The sequence below is a fragment of the Canis lupus genome, unplaced genomic scaffold, assembly GCF_011100685.1.
Source record: "Canis lupus familiaris isolate Mischka breed German Shepherd unplaced genomic scaffold, alternate assembly UU_Cfam_GSD_1.0 chrUn_S1935H2134, whole genome shotgun sequence".
Taxonomy (NCBI): Eukaryota; Metazoa; Chordata; class Mammalia; order Carnivora; family Canidae; genus Canis; species Canis lupus.
This window is the reverse complement of record NW_023330801.1, coordinates 39,107-61,317: the sequence shown is the minus strand read 5'-3', so window position 1 is coordinate 61,317 and position 22,211 is coordinate 39,107. Positions and strand designations below refer to the sequence as shown.

The window sequence follows — 22,211 nt, the reverse complement described above, 5'->3', positions numbered from 1 at the left end:
ACGGGGCTCACGTGGCGAGGGCGAGGGTCTTGGGTCAGGACCCAGGGTGGAGCGTCGAGGGCCGCGGGCCGAGGGTCGGTCGAGTGCTGAGGGCCGAGGGCTGAGGGCTGAGGGCCGAGGGTTGAGCCCCGGGGCCCAGGCTGCGCGTTTCCGGCTCTGCAGCCCGAGGACGTTACTTTCATCTTCCTGGGAAATCACTAAAGGGTACTGGGTTGTGGAGCAGGTGGCCGCTCAGGCCTCCACCTTGCTGACCTGAGGCGGAAGGCTTTTCGCAGGTCCTCGTCGGGCTCCTGGCGGGGCCCTTTCCACCCAGCGCTTCCGCTTCCCGGAGGAATAGCCGTCTCCCCGAGGGTCCTGAGCAAACGACCCCCTCCGTTGTCTCGGCTCCGCTCTTGGGTTGGCGGTTGGTAGGTTGCCTTTGGTGCTGTTTCACAGACCCCTGCGCGTGTCCTTCACTGTGCTGGCCTCCCGCTGGGTTGCCCGGGTAGGAGGACTGAACTCCTGTCAGCGTCCTGCCTGACGTTGGCGGTTGCGCCACGTCCCTTTCCACCCAGCATTGTGTCCTAACAGGGTCTGTGCTATCCCGTGGAGCCCCGGGAATAGGCCTGGAAGCGGCCCCCTTCCCCCTCCCCCTGGGAGCACACGCCCCCGCCCCCGGGAACCGCTCGGTGGAAGCGGCCCCCTTCCCCCTCCCCCTGGGAGCACACGCCCCCGCCCCCGGGGAACCGCTCCTCAATGCCTTCGCCCCATTGCTCCTCCGTCCACGTGCCCTTATTTCCACCGCAGCGCCCTGGACGGCAGCGATGCTACGAAGAATCTCACGTCTGCCGAACGTGTGCGATTACGCTCTGTGGTGTTTAAATGAGCCCAAGAGAAACACATAAAAATAAATGCGCCCAAGGCTTCAGAGGACTTGATGACCTGTTCACAGTCCTACCAGCAGTGCACAGTGGTTCCCCTTTCTCCACATCATGCCAGCTCCTGTAATTCCCAGTTGTTTGGTTTTGGCTTTCGTTTGGTTGTTGCCTCGTGTTTCTCTGTTTGAAAACAGGCATCCTACAGGGTGTGAAGTGCTTGCTGCTTGCGGTTCTGACTTTTCATTCCACTGGCGATTACTCACGCAGACCACCTTTTCAAGTGCCTACGGGGACGGGGCCACGGGTGTCCTTTCTCTAGACATATGCCCATTCAGGTCCTTTGCCAATTTTTAATAAGGTTTCTGTCTTTTTGGGGTGCGCGTTGGTTTTCTTTCTTTTTTTTTTTTTTTTTCTTTGCACCGCGGGTGAGTTGTAGGACCTCTTTAACGGTTCAGGATTTTATTCTCTTACCGGGTCGGTCATTTGCAATGATCTTCATCCATTCCTCGGGTTGCCTGCGTGGCCTGTTGATAATGTCCTTTGATGCGCAAGGCGTCTATAAACTGTGACGTTTCCGATTTACCCAGGTGCTTCCTGGCCTCCCGGGCCTTTTAGGATGAAAGCTGCCTGTACTCCGAGGTCATAAATGTTTCTTCAAAATTGACTTAAGGGCTTATTTTGTATCTTTTAGTCTCTGCTCACGTGAAATTGGTTTTTGTGCTTGCTGTCCGGTCGTGATCTAATTGCTTCTGTCCCCCCATGGAAAAGAAAAAAAAAAAAAAAAAAAGTCACCGTACCGTCCCCATTTTTCTGAAGGGTGCACGCTTTCGCCACTATCAGCTGTGCCCGGTCACACATCAAGGTTCGCTATGTCCCCGATTCTGGTTCTCTGTCCCGTCCCACCGCTCCTTTCGTTTATCCTGTGCCAAAAGCCACAGCCTGTGGCACAATGAAGATTCCTAAGTCGGGGCCGCCCGGGCGGCTCAGCGGTTTAGCGCCACCTCGGCCCCGGGCGTCATCCTGGAGACCCCGGATGGAGTCCCACGTAGGGCTCCCTGCCTGGAGCCTGCTTCTCCAACTCCGCCTCTGTCTCTGCCTCGCTTTCTCTCTGCGTCTCTCAGGAAGAAATAAATAAACACAAATCTCTAAAGAGTAAAAACAAAGATTCTAGGTCAGGCCCAACTCCGAGTCCTCCGGGATTAAGCTTACACTCTGATGACTCAGATCCTTCCGTGATTCCTGACAGCCTCCACACGAGGGTCGACCCTACATACGAGGACCCTTAGCACCTCGTCTCCTTTGACTCCCCCCTTTATCCTCCCCATCCTGAGCTGCTTGCCACCGCCCGAAGCACACCGTGGCTGTTGCCTGCCACTGGGCCCTCGAACGAGCTCAACCAACTTCTCTGCCGAGACCCTTGGTTGACACTCCTTCCTCTGCCTGTCGCTGTGACTTGTGCCGCCTCGCTCCTCTCCCTGCACTGTAATCCAGTCCTCTGTGTGCTAACGGGACCCTATTCCCGTGCCTCACTTTGACCATGCGGGAAGCCTCTATCATTCTACCAAGCAGATTTGGAACTCACAATTCGTATTGGTCACTGTTTGCCCATGAATACAGACAACACTTCAGCGAGCTATGCTGCCCTGGCCTGAAGGGATACACACCCGTGACTCATTGGATGACCTTAATAACCCTCTGGAAGGTGAATTGGTGCAAGGCCCCTTTATAAGTTAAGAGGACCATGGTCAGAGACTACAGATGCTTACCCAAGTTTGCAGAGCCGCACAGTGGAGGAAGGGCCAGACCTTTGGCGTGTTTGTTTGTTTTTTTTTTTTTTTAATCATGAATTTATTTTTTATTGGTGTTCAGTTTGCCAACATACAGAATAGCACCCAGTGCTCATCCCGTCAAGTGCCCCCCTCAGTGCCCGTCACCATTCACCCCCACCCCCCGCCCTCCTCCCCTTCCACCACCCCTTTGCCCACCCCTGGCCCTCGCCTCTTCACTGTTTTGCGTCCCGTTGCTGCTCTGGGGCTACAGCACGTCTTCAGCTACAAGCCATGGTCTCCAGTAGTGCCTGCCTGTCCCAGTACTGCAGAAAATGGTTTGAAGGCTGTGACTGAGGAGGTGGAAGTCCTTTACAAAGTTCTTGTTTTCCATGTAAATTTCAAAACCTGTCAATCGAGAAAGGTGCTGCCTCTGGCATTTTGGAGTGCACCTAAGCGTTATGAAATGACAAACCCATTGAAGAGTCCACGCAGACCAGACCAGATGACGGGAACAAGGGTCTGTCCTCGGTAGAGCAAGGGCCAGTAGCTCAACCACGGCTTTCGGGTTCCAAATTGTCAGGGACATTCTGGTTCCCTATGGCTGGCACCGGGACAGGAATCGCGATTTGTCAGAAGCTCCCACTGGGGATTTGGATGATCAGTATAGATACGTGTAAGTGCTGTGGCAGGTCCTGGACCTCCCCGAGCACCCCTTCCCTCACCCTTTCGTCCTTACTAACAGAACCCTGACCCCATTGCACAGACAGGTGAGCGCGTGGCCCAGTCCAGCCCCTGGGCTGGCCGTGATTCGTGTCCCAGATGACGCCGGTGGCATTCCTAGGAAAGCCCCTGGAACTGGAAAGACGCAGCCGGCATTCCCCTTCGATCTTTCCCACTTGCTCCTGCCAGTGATACAGACGCAGTGCCCGTGGCCCTGGAGACAAAAGCCACATTTAAGGAGAGAGGGGCGAGAAGAGAGGAGATCCTGGCTTCCCGAGGTGTAGTACCAGCCCTGGATTATGTATTCCTACCGTGTGTTACCTGGAATAAACAAAGCCCCTGTATGAGCTACTTGATTCAACAAGCAGGAAGACGCAATTCACGGTGACAGAGCAGCGCATACCTGAAATTTATTTTTGCCCAGCTTGTGTCAGGGGTGGTAGACTATTACCCTAACACCTAAACCCAAACGTGTACAGGGACTCAACTGGTTTATCTCAACTAGTTTATCTATTACTCTTGGCACATTACTGGGAAAGTGACTGGGTCCTCCTGGCAGGCACTATCCATGCACTTCCACAGGGACCCCGGCTGTCAGAAAGTCTGCCACACCCAACGTGGGGCTCCCACGGAGCCCCGGAGGTGGCCCCCTTGGCAGTTTGCTAGAAGGGGCAAAGAGCACAGAGGTGCACCAGGTACCAGGTGTTTACAAGTTAGGCCTGGCAGTGGCACGCCTCATTTCCGCTTGCCGTCCCATTGCCTGGATCTCAGGCACACGGTCACACGTAACAGCAAGGCAAGCCGGCGAATGATGCCTAGATGGGGCCCAGGAAGAAGAGGAGAGCAAGGATTTAGGTGGCGACCGGGAGGTCCCTGCAACCTGTGCCTTTCTGAAAGTAATGCAAAACTTGACTACGTTGGGTTTTCTTAAAGGGAAACTCACAAAAATGCTCAAAGCACCAACTGACAGTCCAGCATGCCATTAAACGGGGCTGTCCCGCTCGGGGACTGTGAGACACCGAGCTGACTTCTTGACTTCTCTCTCGAAGCCTTGATCACTTTCGTACTATCTTAAAGGCATACCGACAGTATTTGTCTCGTGATATTTTGGATGCCGCTAAGTGAAATAATGCATAAAAACTCGTACGGGCCCTCAGTAATATCCGGGAACCAGTCAAATATTAGTAACAGTATAGCAGCATTACTGTTTCTGATTCATTCTATCGTAATGGTGATCGGCGTTTCGTGTTTATTGTATTGCCATTATTGTGGCCACTTTGTGAGCCACTGGCACACAATTTCCTGAATATCAAACATTGAATGCAAGCCGGTGCCTGCTACATATTTCAAAGCGTAAAAACTAACTGATTTTCATCATCAGGATTAACTGTAACATTTCATTAACAAATGTGGACTTGGGACGGGAAATATATATTTCAAGTACATGAATAACTTAGGGTGTGTCAGACATCACAAGGGCATTTTTACTCTTTTTTTAAATTTATTTTTCCGTGAGAGACAGAGAGAGAGAGAGAGAGAGAGAGAGACAGGCAGAGACACAGGCAGAGGCAGAAGATGAGCACGTGGCTCAGTCCAGCCCATGGGCTGGCCATGATACGTGTCCCAGATGATACTGGTGGCATTGCTAGGAAAGCTTCTGGAACTGGAAAGGCGCAGCTGGCACGGATGCAGCTGCATAGGCAGCTCCCATGCAGGGAGCCCGATGTGGGACTCGATTTCGGGACTCCAGGATCACACCGTGGGCCGAAGGCAGGCGCTAAACCGCTGAGCCACCCAGGATCCCACATTCTTACTGTTTAAGGCAGTATTTCTCCAAAGAAGTCAGAGAAGATGATGACGGATGTGTGAATAAAATTCGATCAAAAATGCATGCAGTCTGGTTTGACCCTTCTTATCTCCTTTTTTTCCCTCCCACTCTCTCTGTTTTCCTTGGCCTCCATAACTGCATAGTCTCCCGTTATCTCCTTTCTATCTGGCGACTCCTTCTTACCATTGCTAGCTCCTTCTCTTCAAATGAGCCTTCGCATGATGATGTTCTCTCAAGGACTTGGTTTTACTTGATTCTTTTCTCAATCGATACACGTTCCCTAAATGTTTCCACCTATGTGCATGATTTCAATGGCCATTTACATCAGAGCTTCTCAAAGGGTGGTGCATGGGATCACCGATATATCAGAATCCCTGAAAGGAGAGTGTTTAGTCCAGATTCCTTGGATCTGTCCTAGGCCTGCCCAATCAACCATGTGGGCGTGCACTAGGAATCTGCATTTTCAGTAAATTCTCCAGGTTGCTCTCAAACTTGGAACCACTGTATTAGTCAAGAAGGACCTGACTGTCCACAAACAGTGGCAGCTCAATATCTCCATCTGGCGGCTTCATAAAACCACTGTCTTTGTTTTGCAAATGCCACCAAGGATGTGAGGAAAATATTAAAAATCTGAAAATCAGGAAAGAAATTGGAACAAGGGACTTTAGTGGACCATCTGCTCCATGACTAACCAAGATGAGTTATGACACCTTTTGAGACATAACAGCTTTTGACTTTTCTAACACCGACCGTGAACTTGTCTGTTTTACACTTGTAAGGAGAAATCAAATTGATACATCTCAGAGGTCCTCCGACTATAGAAAAACACAGGTATTGGATGACTCCTGTCTATAGATCATTTCAGCACGTTGTGATTTCTTACGGCAGTGCCAAGAGGTTTTCTGGAATTTTGAAGTTATCCTTCCAGAGGTTAGCTCATAAAGAACGGTCTACTTTCCAAAAATAACTTAATACAGAGCGCTCTTTGTTAACTTAAGTTCTCCTGTCAAGTCTCTCTTCTAATTATAAAAGCAATAAAGACTCACGATAGGATAATTTTCACAAAATAGAAAATTTACAGAGGAAATGAAATTCATGCTTCATTCCACTACTCAGATGTACTATACGATTTGAAAGTGAGGGAAACTATCTGCTTCCATCCTTCTCCCCCCCCCCTCTCTCTCTGCCCCCTATATTAGTTTCTTTGGACCTTTCACCTTTGGTGCCTGCCTTGATTTGCTACCAGCTCTGGGCTTTTATTTTTTCCGTCTGTTTTTAATCACACATGTTACTTCTTTCATCTAAGATTTGGAAGCAAATCTTCAATATTTTATTCAGTCCGATCCTTCTTCCATAGTGTCTACTTCGAGTTAACGGTCCAGGCTAAGCCAATGATTTATGTTGTACTTCTGATCCCCTTCCTCATAATGCTCAGCATTTCACTGTTCCCGTAACTACACCAATATGTTGGGTGAGGGATGACTGATGATGACCATCCAGGGGGGTAAGGATAGTCTCTTCAACAAGTGGCTCTGGGACAGCGGTATATCCACATACAAATGAACAAACTTGGACACTCTAGTCACAGGATACACAAAACGCCTAAACGTGAGAGCTAAAATTATAAAACTCTTAGAATAAAGGATAGCAGTAAACCTCCATGACCTCGGATTTCTTAAACATTAGACCAAAAGCAACAAAAGAAAAAAAAATGGGTAAATTGACGTTCACCAAAATGAAAACAAGCTTTTGCATTAAAAGACACCATCTTTGGGCACACTGGGTGGCTCAATCTGTTACCATCTGCCTTTGGCTCGGGTTTGTTGGTCCTGGGATTGAGCGCCGCATCGGGCTCCCTGCTCAGCGGAGAGCCTGCTTCTTCTGCTGCTCCTCCTGCTTCTGTTATCTCTCTCTCTCTCTTTCTCTTTTTCTCTCCCTCTCTCTCTCTGTCTCTCTCTCTCTCTGTCTCTCACTCTCTCTCTCAAGTAAATTGTAAAATCTTTTTTTAAAAGAACAAAAATAAATGACTATCGAGAGAGAGAGAAAGATATCATAAAGATGGAGAAAACATTGTCAAATCATATGTCTTTTAAAAAAAGATTTTATTTATTTATTCCTGAGAATACGCAGAGAGGAGAGAGAGAGAGGCAGAGGACACAGGCAGAGGGAGAAGCAGGTTCCATGCAGGGAGCCTGATGTGGGACTCGATCCGGGTCTCCAGGATCATGCCCTGGGCTGAAGTTGGCGCTAAACCGCTCAGCCACCCGGGCTGCCCATATGATTTTTTTAAAAAGTATTTTATGTATTTATTCATGAGAGTCTACGGAGAGAAGAGGAAGGCAGAGACACAGGCAGAGGGTTGAAAGCAGGCTCCATACAGGGATCTTGACTTGGGACTCGATCCCAGGACCCCAGGATCACGCCCTGGGCCAAAGGCAGGCACCAAAACCGCTGAGCCACCCAGGGTTCCCCTTGCAAATCATATGTCTAGGGAGAGTCTAGCAACCAGAGTATAGAAAGAACCCTTACAACTCCAACAAATGAAAAAACAAATAAAGATGGGAAAGAGATCTGAGTACGTATTTCCCGAAGGAAGATAAACAAATGGCCAAAAGTCACATGATAATATGCTCAATATTATTAGTCAGTCGGAATTGCAAACCAAAGCCTAACAATAGCTGTTAATGCCCCCTAGAATGTCTAACATTAAGGGGAAACAGTTGGTCTTTCAGAAAGCATCTCTGATTTGAAAAGATTGGCCATGGGTGCTTCCCACTATTTTCCACCCCTAAAACTACATAGGCTACATACATGGAGGCTCTTGGTATGCCTCTTCCTCTCCTCTTCACCAAGAACCTTTCGAAAGCCTTCATTCAGGTGGCACACAGTTCTGTGTAAGAGTCCAGCTTGCCCTGCTCTCGTGGATTGCACGTAGAACGAGAGGGCTTTGTCTGGCTCTGGAATCTGGGGTCCATGGCTGTGCTGGGTCTGTCTGGAACCGTCACCTTGTGAGGGCTGATTTGGGGCATCACTTGCCAAATCAGCATTCGGTGACATCGTGTCAGTGGTTTGAATTCGGCCATAATGGTAGTACTTACAACATGGAAATAGGAAAACCCTGGAGCTCGGAACTGCAATCTCCCCTCCCGAAAGCCTGTTCCCAGCACATCACACTGCCCAGGACTGGCCACAGAAGAATTGCCTGGAGCTCATTAACAGGAAACAAGAGCTACATCACAGGGCAGCTCTGTCCCCTGATGTAGATGACAATGAGAGAGGAAGTGTGTGCTGTGTGCCCTTCTGAGAGGAGCCCTACCTCTGGGCTTAGCCTTCATTGGCAGTGTGGTTGGCGGCAGTACAAGCTGAGCGCACATCCCAAATGTGAGAGGCTCATCTCTATCTCCCTATTGTCCTCCATCGGGACATTTTTGGGGACTCGCCTCTCTTCTCAGGAACCACTGGTGTCCCGAAAACCTTGTCAGTACACAGTCGTCCGAGGGTACACTGAGGGTCATTTGGTCTTGTTGCAACCCGAGTTTCTAGTTAAGGCAAATGGACCTCTGACACCCAGGGCCTTTGTCCTGACACGTCTTCTCCTCTTGGGTCATTTTTAATTGACTGAGAGTCCTTGAATCCCACCCACACAAACACACACGGCCTCATGTGTCTTGGCACGTTGAAAGGAGGTCCTTAACGGAACCTGGATCCTAAGCGTGTGTGTGTGTGTGTGTGTGTGTGTGAAGGGAAGACAGAAGCTGTTATCTTTCCACTTTATTTCTTCCATAACCCATTTTGCAAAAACTCCCCTGCCCTCAGTGCCTTTTCTGAGACCATCAGATATTGTCTTCAATGTTTCATTCATTCATTCACTCACAAACTCATTCATTCATTCACTGGATTGGTCAGGGTGTAATTGACTGAGACCACGATCGACGCTCTGCATCTGAGGAGGTATTAGTACTTCCTGGTTTCCATAGAAAGCGAACATCAGGAAGACCTTTTCTGATGACATTCTGGTTTCCATGACAACTGGGTTAAGCCATTCTTTCCTGGAGACAGAAGAAACATTTAACAAGGATATTTACAGACTGGAGAGATGGAGTACCTGTAGAAACGTCGGACTAGTCAGTGTCTGCTATCAATGTGTGAGTCGTGTGTGTGTTTGTGTGTTGCCAGTGTGTGGGTTTTAGTTGGACTTTAAGAGCTCTAATCCCTCCTGTTTTATCAGAGGGGATGGCAGCTTCTCTTGGGGCTGGGGAGCTTAGGTGACTGAATACCTCTGTCACACCAGGGCCCCTTTCTGCTGTCCTAAGGTGACACCATTGCCCGAGGGCATTGTTACCTGACTTCTTGAAAGCAGAGATCCCCAAATATTCCTCATCATGTACCTCTGCTTGATGATTGTCCCATGAACCCTTAAAGATGTAAGTTGACTCGCTTGCACTGACTTAGAGTCAAGTTATTATGTGTGTGAAATGAGAGGGAGAAAGAAGTCAGCAAATGAGGCAATGGGTAGGATTGGAAGATCTAATGTGACTCTGTGTAGCCTAGGGGATGATATTGTGCTCACTCTGAGTAGCCGACACACACATGATCTAAGAAACATCTCTAACAGACAAGGTCGGAGCCCACGCTCTGAGGTCTCCTCTTCAGACGTCACGGCTTCTCAGAACCACCGTATCCTCCGTTGCGCTCTCTGGAACTACAAGTGCCCACTCTTCCTGTCATGACACTCTTGCGTCATTGCTCAATTGTACTTTTTTTTTTCTTTTTTGATCTCCAAATGACTCAAGTTCTCTTTCATAAAAATAGGAAGAGAGTGTTGCCTAAAAGTCATGCTGGTTTTCCCTCTTTGCTTTTAAAGCTGTTCTTTTCCCACTGGGTTCTAGAAGTTTAACCATGATGAGCCTAGACCTGTGTGTGTGTGTGTGTGTGTGTGTGTGTGTGTGTGTGTGTGAATGTTAGAGAGAGAGGAAGAGAGAGGGAGAGCAGGGAGAGGGACGGAATATATTATGCTTGCAGGTTGGCATCTCAATACACCATCTGATATTTTGGAACATTGTTGCCTATTGTTCCTTCACACATTCAGCAGCCCTTCTCTCTTCTTGGACCGAAGTACAATATATCTTCTGTGGTTAAATATATACATTTTAATAATGAACATTTCCTTTGATCCATAGAAAATGTACCTCAAAGACATTTGCAATGTATTTGCATCGCTTTCTATGCAATGGTTGGTACTGTTTTGCTTGCCTGCTTTTTGTTCACTTACATCCAGGATTTCATTTCATATCACCTTAGAATCTTTGCAAAGTAAGGTTTCGGTGCCTATGTACACGTAAATGTGTCCTCCGTGTAATGTTTTAAAACATTTGAGAAATGATGTCTACCCTCACCACCCACTTCTGTCCTTTTCCTTCCTCTCTTGCCAATGCAACAGTGCCATGACATTTCTGTTTATCATTCTGGACTCTTCTCTTGCATTGACATGTCTTTGTATCCAAAGATGAAGTAGACACCGTTGCTCTCATGTGAATGTGTGCCTTACGGAAAGCGTATATTACTTGCGCTTCACTGGTCTCTAGATATATTTTTTTTGGGGGGGGGGGAGTGAATGAATTTTTGTCCTCTGTCAGCACATGAAGGTCTGCATCAGTCCTTGTGTTGGATGCATAACATGCCCTTGTTGGCTTAGATTATCGGTTTGTTAGTCTATTCCCATGGGTAGCAAGCACCTGGCAGACACCCAATGCCGTTATGACAAGCTACGATGCAGTGAGTTGTCTTGTGAATTAGGGCACCTTTTTCTCCTTGTGCACGACACAGGGAAATTAATAGGTTCTGAAATACACACTTTGTCCGCTCGCCGGGCTATCAGTAATTATGGAAGTCTCGCCTGCAGGAAAGACCAGGATGCCCTTGACTTTTTCAGTCCTAAGGCTGTGCATGATTTCATCACTGTTAGAGAGGGAAGTGGAGGTCTCCTGTGGCAGGTAACAGTGACTGGAGGGGTAACAGAGAATCTCTGGAAGAAAATTGGCCTGCTTGATGGGAGAAACCACCTGAGTTTGCTAAAGGAATGGGACAGAAGTCACTCTAGTCTTAAAATAAGGCCCTGAGGGGAACCTTGATGTTTGTGTCGTCCTTTGCACAAGCACTCATGGTCTGCTCCTCTGGGCAGCTCTAGAGCTCTTGATGGTGTGTGCCTGCAAGCGTAGTTGCTGTGGTTCCTTCTTTCTTAAGGGAAAATGGGGGGCAGAGTTTGGCAATTTGAATGTGTAGGTGCTCTGAGTGTTGTAGCTGATCATTGGTAGGTGAGAAGCAAGCCTAGTTTTTTCAGTTCTTTGGTAGAACTGAGGGCGGTTCACGATTTTCAGTCTGCGCTACTTGCCATTGAAATGTTTATACAAAAATGGTCCACATTTCCAAATAGGTGTGACCTCCATGAGTTTATGAAACTAGTGAGCAACATAAGGGAAAGGTTTGAAGATGCAATTCCCACTCAGTTGCTCTACAAATGGAATGAGGTTAAAAACTTTGACAGGTGGAAAGTTCATGCTGGATTCATGGGGCACTGGAAAGGTGTAACAGTAGGCAAGAACGTGTTTTCTCTCTAAGTGAAATTGCGTGAAATGTGCCTTTATAGCCAAAAGGGGGAACTGCTAACTCGTCCATTCATGGAAATACATGTTTTGGGGACAGTTTAAGGTCACAAAGCCTACAGCTTAAAAGAAGCTCCAAGGTGTGCCTGGGTGGCTCAGTCGGTTGGGGTCAACACTCTTGATTTCAGCTCAGGTTATGATATCAGGGTCATGAGATCGAACCCCGTGTGGGGCTCTGCATTGGGCATGGAGCCTACTTAAGATTCCATCTCCCTCTACCTATGGCCCCGCCTTCCTCCTCCATCTCAGAATGAAAACCACACACACAAAAAGTCCAATAAATAAGCACTGGTTTTAGGGAAGGGATGAGAGGGTGTTGGGGGTAAAGATGAGAGAAGTTCTGCCTCTGGGGAGTGGAGGGGTGCAGGAGTCCTATCAAGGACAGTGCCCTTGTTTTGAGACAACACGTTCAGAGGGTTGTTTTCGTTTTTGTTTGGAAGTGATCACAGCCCTCAACGGGGAAAGGAGTTAAGGAACAAAGCTTCCAAAATCATTCTTCCAAAAGTCACGGCGATTGATTGGAGAAATAAATATTCGTTGCCACCACGTTCTCTCATTCCTTAGCCAAGGAGCAAATGGACTAGAGTTAACAGCAGGACTTAAAAATTGAAGCTGGTTCATCTGAGGGTTCTATTTCTTGATGGTCTGGAATTGACCCTGAAGTTACAAATCGTGGAGTTGTTACTTCTACGATTCCCCTTCTGTTTTATTCTATTCATTTTTACTGGGCAGGCATGTTTGGTATGACTGTAAACTAGAATTGTGGATACATGTTCAGATCCAAGCCCTCCGAGAATTGGGGGTCACTTTAATAGTTACTTCAGTGTCATTCAGGGTTCTATTTTTAATACTTGTTCCTGGTGTGCAGAAGAGGATCAACATTTACATGTAATTCCCTCTATCTGTCCCTCTTCTCTCCAACTGCCACGTGTCTGTCTACACACCCACCTGGATGCACCCTTAGAGGGAAAGAAGAGAGCTGTGCTCCTGTCAGGATGAAAAAATAAGGAAATCATCTGCAACATTATGTGCCAACCCTTCAATGGAAGCTGTTTGGACAGTGGGCCAAAGCACATGGTGAGTAGGCCATGGAGGATTTTATATTTTCATTAAAAACCCTTTCCTTCTGAATGCGTCTCTCAAGGGTGCATCGTTTTGGTAACCGGACAAAATGATTGCAATTGATATTTTGGTTGTCCGCTGCAAGTTACTCCATTAAAGTGCTTCGTAGTTGAACAGATGTACACAAACGTGAATGGGAGAGAATATTCAAATAGGTGCTATGGTTTTTAAAGCCCTTTCTATAGAAAATAGGTTTAAACAGAATTTAAAAGTGCGAGACTCATATATTTGCAGTTCGCATTCCTTCTGGGTGATCAGCTTACTGATCCTTAATGGTTTTCCTACTTTATGGTGTTAAACAGCATTTTAGATTCTCCGTGTGTAATTCCAAGATAAGGAACTGAGACGAGCTGCCCTGGAAGCAACAACATTTGCATGCATGCGTAGAGCAGAAAACATGGATTCCATGCATCAATATCAGGCATCTTGCGTCTCTACCTCATCACTCTGAGTCTGTGTATGTATCTGTGAGTGTGTGTGTGTCTGTCTTGGGGGTCTGGTTGGAGCTCAGGTGACTCAGGCACTCCTGTTCTGTGTGAGAGACTGGCAGGTCATGCTGCAGGGAGACTGCAGTTGGTTGAGTTACCTGTTTTTCCTTCTCCTCTCTGTTCTGTGTCCTCACCCGACACCCGTGATCTAAGAGCCAGTACACTGAGTTCTGTAAAGCAGAGGACACAATACCTGCATGATCATACATTCTGGCAAGAAAAGGTTTGTGCAGGCTGGGCCCAAAGTCTGTGTCATTAGTCATCATACGTTTCATATTGTAGCTAGGAGTATGTGTGAACAAAGTCCTGCATACATGTGTTTTCTTAGGGAAATAATCTGTTGTAAATCAAAGCGTACCATTTGAAACCGATACTGGATGAACTAAAATCTGTAAGCGAACTGTGATACGTAATTGAACAGTATATGTGGAAAAGTAGAACCCATTAACAGGTATTTCCTGACGGGTCGGAAGGGGGATTGAGAGAACAACTGCATTTTCTGCATGACACACATCTAAAAGTTTGAAATGTATTTAAATGAAGTTTTTAAATGTCAGGGAAACCGCATTGCAAAAAGTGATTCACAAAACTGATGCAAAAAATCAGATTCCCACGAAACAGTGATCCCATACTGCTCTTGAGTGAAGAAATACAGTGCTAGGCATATGTGCACGTGTGTGTAGATGGCGCATTGGGAACGTGCGCTGAACGCTCACACCATCATGTTGACAGTAAGCATCTATCATGTATTGCCCCCGTGTATACCCCTCTGCATGGTTTTTCTCTTCACAATTTTACTTTAGAAACACCAACACACACTTACATAATAGACACCGTTTTGTTGCGCGCGCACACACACACACACACACACACACACACAAAACGCTGCTACTACTAAATCCTTGCATTTAAGACGGACAAAAAGGCTATTATGAAAGCTGTAGTAGTGGCCATGGTTCTGAAATAGGAGGACCAGCCTAAACTAAACAGGTTAACATGGAAATATTTTTGAAATTCAAACGAAGGAAGCAGAGAGACAGGTCTACATTCCAAATGAGATATAACTAACATTTCTGCTTCAGAATAGCCTGTATTCCAGAGCTGGGGAAGGGAAAATGATGACTCCATCCCCATTTCGTTGACTTAATTTCCCATCTGCCTTTCTGATTTTCTAGATTAACATTAGAGGTACGTACGTCCTGGGTATCTACATTTGAGGCCATTTGATCCCTGGAAGGACTGTGCACCTCAGAGGCACAGAGCAGAGGAAAGGGTCTGCCGGACAAGCAGTTGGAACGTGTGAACCAACAGGTGCCGCGAAAAGACTCACGCCTCCCTCGATCTACGTGCTGTTTTGTAAGACGTTCCTATTTTACTAAACATTTCACTTGCAGTCATTTCATGTTGACATTTGGAGTGTGGCTTATTCCGCTCCTCGCTCTACAGCCATCTCTTTCCGAAAATTTAGCTCTGGGGGCGGGGAGGGGGGTGGGCAACAGCCTTTTGAGCCACCGTAGTGCAATGCAAAAGGGCAGGTCAAGCCAATGGCCCATGCCTGTAGCAATCCTTATGAAGGATGGCACCAGTAACCACCAGGATGATCTTCGTGAACCTCTGGATTCTAAGCTCATGCTCTTGAACCCAAGATTGGGCTGGCTGGCATTCAGGGTCTGTAGGCTGGAGATCGTCCCTGGCTTCCTTGGGTGCACAGGGTGGCATCAGCGCCCCCCAGAAAATAAGGACCGAGTGAAGCATCCCCCCAGGATGAGCCCCAGGGAGCACAAAAGGCACAAGACGGCCAATAACACAAATGAGATCTGGAAAACGACACCCGCCTCCCCACACAGATGCTCTTTAATACGGAGTGGCAACAAGCAGGGCAAGAAGTTGGGTATGGAAGGTTAAAAAACTCCTCAGGCATCTTCTGTATGTTCCCCGATACTTGCCTTGTATTTACTCCCCCTATCTGACACACAAACTCTTTATAGTTCTTTGTTTTATCTCCTTTCAATTCTCAGTGACCGATGTTCTTCTACGTTCACAAAGTAATTTTTTCTCCTAATGGTTTTCTTCTCTTCCTTTTCCACATTCCAGTGTTCTCCTATACAGTCCGTTCCGTGACTCTGGGAGATTCAGGTGAAGAAGGAGGGTCCACACAAGCAGTAAACCCTTTGTGGCCCGAGGCCAAAAGGCGTGCTGAAGGACATTGTTTTAGGGAAGATGTGCCGTGCCTGTGTGTCTGACGGCCAGAACCCTCAACCTCTATTAGTCACCTCTTGAGAGGACACCCAAATCACAATGGATGCTGAGTATGTCCTGTGCAACTGGAAAGACCACTTGTGGCCAGCAAGGGTTTTGTCCAGATCCGGGGTCTCACCAAGAAATAAGAGGAAAGGAGCACTTTCTCTAGAAGTTGAAATACTCTCGGTAGATGAAAAAATTAAAGTGAAAAGCACAGACGTAAAGATCCTAAACGAGTCTCAGATTGAATCCATTACCTCCTTGCTAACAGCCCAGTCGAAGGCCAGTGTCCCAGCGGGACAGGAAGTGCCTTACAGAAACGCTCTTTCAGTGGCATTGGAGATTCTGAAGGAGAGAGCAGATGTGCGCCCAGCAGGAGCATCGGATGATCCAGAGACCACTACACCGTCCCGAAGGGGACCAAGAAAGCGATCTCTTAAAGACTACCGGAAGGCCAAAGGGATCTTACTGAGGCGTCTCAGGAAACGCAGAAACCTCAAATCGCGGCTGGTGCATTCTCGGAGACAGGATGCCCCAGATGGCGGCCAATCACAGGCACACACAACCCTCACTCCCCTTCCAAGGAAAAGGCAAGCAAAGTCCTCACCAAGCTCCAGCAGGCGCCCGAACTTACCGTCACTTTCAGAAGATGGTGGTGAGAAAGAGGGCAAGGAAAAGAGGGACACCTCAAGAGTTAGGTCTTTGCATCGCATAGCCAAGGAGGCGGGTACCGGGGCTGAAGATGGAGGCATCCTTCCATCTCCGCCACCAGGTTTCAACCTCACTGTGCCCGAGGAGGCTCCGAAAGAAGAGGCACCTGACACCCACGCAAAGACCCCGGATGCCTCCTCTGAGCGCTCTGCCTCCTCCGGGAATGTTGAGGACCACGGAGAGGGTCCCTGGGAGCCAGGCATGGAAGGTGCGGCAGCCTCCTCCAGCGCCCCTAACCTGAGGCCGCGTTGTTCACTCCGTCTGGCAAACAGGAGAAGGAAGCTGCAGGTACCAGAGTTTGAGAAAGGGCTGCAGGAATCTCGACCTTCGGCCAGCTCAAAGGCTGTGAACCCCACCACTGCTATTAAGAAGGATGTCAGCCAGGAAATGGGACAACTGACCAGCACGCTTTCTCCACAGGAGCCTTGTCCCATTGAAGGAGGAATGATGGTCTGGTTTAAATTTCAAAATCACCCCTTTTGGCCAGCGGTGGTAAAGAGCGTCAGCCAAGCAGAGCAGACTGCAAGGGTGCTTTTGATTGAGGCAAACATGCACGCTGAAATGAGTGGCATTCGAGTTCCTCTTCGAAGATTAAAGCCCCTGGACTGCAAAGAGAAAGAAACACTGATGAAGAGAGCCAGGAAAATGTACGAGCAAAGTGTGAACTGGTGTTTCTCCCTGATTTCTCACTACAGAGAAGGGCTCACTTGTGGGTCTTTTGCAGGCTCCTTCCTGGACTATTATGCTGCTGACGTCAGTTACCCAGTTAGGAAAGCCATCCAGGACGGGGATCTGGAGGCTGACTTCCCAAAGGTCAATTATGCCGACCTGGAGGATTCTGAGGAGGAGACCTCCGTGGGCGGGAAGAGGCCCCGCAAGAAGATTCTCCCTGACCGGATGAGGGCTGCTCGGGACCGAGCCAACCAGAGGCTCGTGGACTTCATCGTGAAAACGAAGGGGGCCGATCACCACCTTCTGGACATTGTCAAAGGCAGGAAACAGTCCAGGTGGCTGACATCGTTTCTGAATTCCAACAGGTACACGCTCTGCGTTGAAACATACCTGGAGGATGAAGACCAGTTGGATGTCGTGGTGGGACATTTACAAGAAATCTACAAACAAATAGACAAGAAGAGGCTGACTCTGGCAAGGGACGACAAAGTGAGTTTTGTTCTGGAAGTTCTTCTGCCAGAAGCAATCATTTGTTCAATTGCTGCACTTGACGGATTAGGTTATAAGGAGGCAGAAGAAAAGTACCTACGGGGCCCACCCGTGCATTACCGAGAAAAAGAGCTGTTTGATAAAAATATCTTAAAGAAAATGCGATAGAGATCGGCACCAAGGGGCAAAGCTAATAAGTAAGCCCTCCTGTGCCCACACTGCAGCAGGGAGACCTCTCATTGCCTGTCTGTATGCAATGCGGGATCCTTCCATTCTCTATGCCATGTACATACGTTCTAGGAGTTTGAGACCCCGGGAACATGCTGGGTTCATTTTGGATCCATCTGTGGCACTTGTGCGTAGCACGGCCACCATCGTTTCTAGTTCTCAAACGCCTTGCAAACTAATTTGATAAAAAAAAAAAATACTGCAGACCGTTGTACTTCTCTCTACTTACTTGGATGTGTCATTGTCTAGATGTTTTCATAAGGTTGCTTTGGAGAGCACTTCATATTTTAAATACGGGACGCACGATCTCTTATGACGTGAAAGAGCCCTGGTGTCAGACATGAAGCAACAATCGCTTTTAAAATGTAAGATGGATTTTCGCAGAAACATCACATGGATTTCTCACTCTCTCTGTGACACCTCGGTGTAAATGAGTGCATTGGTTCTTAGGATAATTCCTTGAATTCGATCTGCCATGCTTATCTGTGTGGAAGAAAAGCCCTGAGGGGTGAAGCCAACGGCACAGATGTTTGCGATATACTGTCACTACCTTCTCATGGTTCCTGGAAAAGCCGTCTGAAACCCAAAGGTAATGACTGGTCATCTGCATGTAGTCCACATGGGAGTGAACGACATCTCAATGTGCGGTGAACATTTTGTCGGCCTGTGCGAGACTGTGACCTCTACACTTGCCTGAGATTCCACTTAGGGAAGCAGTTCTTGCTCAGTGGCTAAGTGGTTTCCTAAAACAAACAGGCTCCTAGCTGTCTTCCTGACTGATGGGATGCTTTGCATGTAGTGGCTTATTCCTCTGTGGAAGACAACTAATCAGACACACAGTTTAGCGATTTTAGACCTAGCTGGAGTCCAGGTTCACTGCTGGGAGCCCATCTAAGTGGCACACATTGTAGGAAAGCATGCACTTTGTTCTGGAACTGTGTCCCCTAAGATGCAGTCATCTATCTCAAACCAAGCCAGCGTTCTCTTTTGATTTATTCACTGGCTAGCCCTGACAGGTTCCGGCAGTAATATATGCAGGCTGGTAAGTCGTTCCAAGCTGTGTGAGCAATAGATGGACCGGGATCTGGGAACCAGAAATGAGCTACAGAAAAGCCTCCATTTGGCTAACTGTGGCTGTTTTCAGGGTACAATGAAACGTGCATAACTAAAAGATAAACCCTGAATCCTATGAATTGTTATCTTAACTTGAAAGTGGGGATAGTAACTTTAGGAAAGTAAGGTTTTTTGAGGAAAAAAATGTTAGAAAAGCTAGTTTGCTTTTAAAATGTGATGTGGAAATGAGCACTATTGGTCTGACATGAACCCGAGTGCATTTCTATTCTTAGAGGGACTCAGCTGTCACTCACGGGCCTATGTTATATGTTCACACGGCCATGTGATTTGTGTGAATATGTGTGTAAAATTTGCAAGAGTTAGCTGTTTTGATTCCCAATAAAACGTTGTATCTTTCACTTTGAACTTGTGCTTCTTCACACTTTAGATTGTACAACTACACAGTTGTGTCTTAATCCATGCACACACACACCTGTGTGTGTGTACATGCTATATTGGAATTTCAGTGATTTAGTCATCATTTTTAAAAGTTCATTATGAATTTTCTTCACATCCTAAATCAATATTCGCTTTCATGTTCATTTTGCATAAGTTTAGAAGAGGGCCTTCCAAATTGTGTAAGCTTCAGGCCCAAAGGCAACTTCTTTGGATGCTGCCTGAGAGATGCCAATGACTCCTGAGGCGTTCTGCTTGGGCTAATCCACATGACATCCTCATGGTCCTGGAATGTACTTGGAAACACACCATCTCATGCTGTCTGTGGACCTTTCACACTGGAACAATACACTCTAGTTCTTCTATGAACATCGTGTCTCCCGAGCCAAATAGACCACTCAACTTCAGCCTTCTCCTATGGCCATATCTGGCTCTACATTCTAATATTTTCTTCACTACCTCATCCATCCATCCATCATGCATCCACCCACCCAGCCATCCAGCCATCCACCCATCATCCACTCCTGGCACTGTGAGTCAGTAGATTAATTAAGATACAGTTGAAGACTCTCTCATTTGTAAGGTGACTGTGAGGCACTACTTTGCCTTCTTAGTAAGAAATCGTTATCAGTATCATGGTTTGATGGCCTACATGTGAAACCAGAACCCCAGATTTCCCCATGCCTGTGAAATTGCGGGTGTCCTTTGGTTTGGCGTGAAGGGTGAGGACCCTCTCCCTCTTGGAGTGTCATGTATGCCTGAGGCATCCACTGAAGAGGGCGGACATGCCTAGGACATGCATCTCTTCTCCTCCACAAAGATCCCATGTGAACCAGGATCACATTCGGGATGTGTAGCCGAATTGGGGGGCTGGCTGTGTGGACTCTGAGATACCTTCCAGCCTGAGCAGTTGTTAGGGGGTTCTAAGATCGCCCTAATCTGTTTCTGTAGCATGGGTGCGTGTGTGTGTGTGTGTGTGTGTGTGTGTGTGTGTGTCTGATGGGCTAGTCCAACCTGTCACCCACCCTAACCTCGTGGATTAAGGAGGCCTCCTCTCCTACGGTCACAAGGCAGAGGGTGGAACATCGGGTCCTGACTCTGTTGGTTGGCAGAGCTGCATGGAGACGGCATGCACAGAATTGACAGGTCTCCATATTTAAGTGTGCATCTGACAAAGACATAGTGGAACCTCGAGACACACTAAGGTGATGAGCATGGAAATACTGAATACCCAGAACCCCCTGAAACCTCACCTGGGCATTAGCAACCCCCTGACCCTTGCTACTGGAGAGTAGCTTCCTTGTTCTCGGAGACGCTGAAAAGACTTCATCTAAGGTACCTGCTGGGACAGATGTTGCTTCACTTATTCGACATTAATCTCGGCTAACCTCCATTACCATTGGAATAATAACAAGGGTAGGTGAGACTAGGTTAGAAAGCACCAAAAAAAAAAAAAAAGAAAGAAAGAAAGAAAAAAGGAAGTTCGCTTTGGATGGGAAATGCCTTGTATTCAGAAGAAAACTGTAGGACCTGGCTCTTAGGTACTTGCATGAAGTGAGACAATGTATGTGCAATGGATTTTGAGAATGCTGGACCCCCAAGAGAGAGAACAGAATATAAGTCCGTATGGGGAGAACTTATTAACATGGGGGCACAGAGCTGTGACTCGGGGTTTGATGTCCTGAAAGGGGCCAACTCAGCAGCCTCCTGTACACGTGATATAAGCGTGGACAAGTGTTTGCAGCAAATGACACGGAAATACTAGAACTTCCTAGGCAGAGAAAATGGAGGAATAGGTGAGAAGGTCCAAGGGAGTAGGTTTTTAGATATGATATATAATGTAAGATCAGATGTCCTACCTCCAGCCTCTGTTTCGTCGGAGGGCTGCTCAGAAATCCCTGCTCAAAAAAAGGAATGTGCTGGTGAAGTAGTGGCACCGGCATCGTTGAGAAGCCCAGTGCCGACTCTCCTCTGCAAACCATTGTTGGAAGCAAGAGATGCTAGCATGGGACTGGCAATCAATGGAGACAACAGGATTCTCAAGAGGCAGAGTCCCAGTGGTGGCACAAGCCTATGCAGGGCAAGGTAGGCACCGTTACCATACTGGACTGCAAGGCCCTGGTGGGCCAGTCTCTTGTGACTGACCAGAATCTGCGGCAAGAGAGATAGTATACAGAGTACATAGTAGTGTTCTGTGGTCTAGATATAGGGGCAGCTGGCTGGGGTATTACTTGATTTCTCTAAGGAGAACATAATGAGAACTGGCAGGCAGAAAGCTGATGTTAGCAGCTTTAGTGGAAAACTCTGGTCCCCCACCAAGTGTCCAGTTCTAAGTCAGCCCATGGGCCCAGGGCCCTGTGAGGAAAGTGGAGGTCAGAAAACACCGGTCAAGCTTTTCCCAAAATCCTGTGTCTATTTACGAAGGTAAGGTTAATGAGCACTGTGGTAAGGACCATACCTGCATTAAAAAAAGGAATATTGAATATGAGTTCTCTACTTATAAAGGGACTTATGAAGTCTAGTCTGCCTCATTTCACCTGACAGGAAACCCAAAGTTTCTGTCGATCACCCAAGGTTTGTTTTTTTCTCTCCAGACATTCCATGTACAGCTGGCATTAATGGACTTGGTAGGTGGTAGGACCATCACATTAGCACAAGTGGCATTATATGGAAAGACACACATGGAAGCCTATGAAGCTGATATGTCCTTAGAATATAAGGAAATAAAAGCAATAGTATACTAGGAAAGGAGAGAAGAGTCAGATTACTAAATTCAGAAATGTTCCCACTAAGATCAGAGTGGGGACATTACTATCAGCCTTGCAGAGATTTATAAAAAAAAAAAAGATTGCAAGGAAATTCCATGAACAATTGTACACCAAAATTTAGGCAAGTTCGGTGAAAAGGTCAATTTC

The 22,211-nt window shown here is 47.4% G+C and overlaps 1 protein-coding gene across 4 annotated transcripts; it reads left to right on the top strand.

Moving 5' to 3' along the window:
• Positions 1 to 179: 179 nt before the first annotated feature.
• On the top strand, positions 180 to 19,266 carry LOC119878813 (PWWP domain-containing DNA repair factor 3B-like). 4 transcript variants are annotated; one of them, XM_038589383.1, is made up of 4 exons: positions 180 to 407; positions 12,801 to 12,913; positions 14,622 to 14,802; positions 15,541 to 19,266. In XM_038589383.1, exon 4 carries the CDS (start codon positions 15,745 to 15,747, stop codon positions 17,725 to 17,727), a length of 1,983 nt encoding a protein of 660 aa, XP_038445311.1. In that variant the 5' UTR covers positions 180 to 407; positions 12,801 to 12,913; positions 14,622 to 14,802; positions 15,541 to 15,744; the 3' UTR covers positions 17,728 to 19,266. The 4 variants fall into 4 exon arrangements, 3 of the variants coding, with proteins under 3 accessions (XP_038445311.1, XP_038445310.1, XP_038445312.1); XR_005387175.1 differs by lacking the exon at positions 180 to 407 and adding an exon at positions 9,212 to 9,319 and having other exon boundaries at positions 14,622 to 14,757; positions 15,541 to 15,570; XM_038589382.1 differs by lacking the exon at positions 180 to 407 and adding an exon at positions 9,212 to 9,319.
• The last annotated feature ends 2,945 nt before the right edge of the window (positions 19,267 to 22,211 follow it).

Bases quoted from the DNA above. Each gene is read 5' to 3' on its own strand.
- LOC119878813 (XM_038589383.1), top strand. From the start codon at position 15,745: ATGGATGCTGAGTATGTCCTGTGCAACTGGAAAGACCACTTGTGGCCA.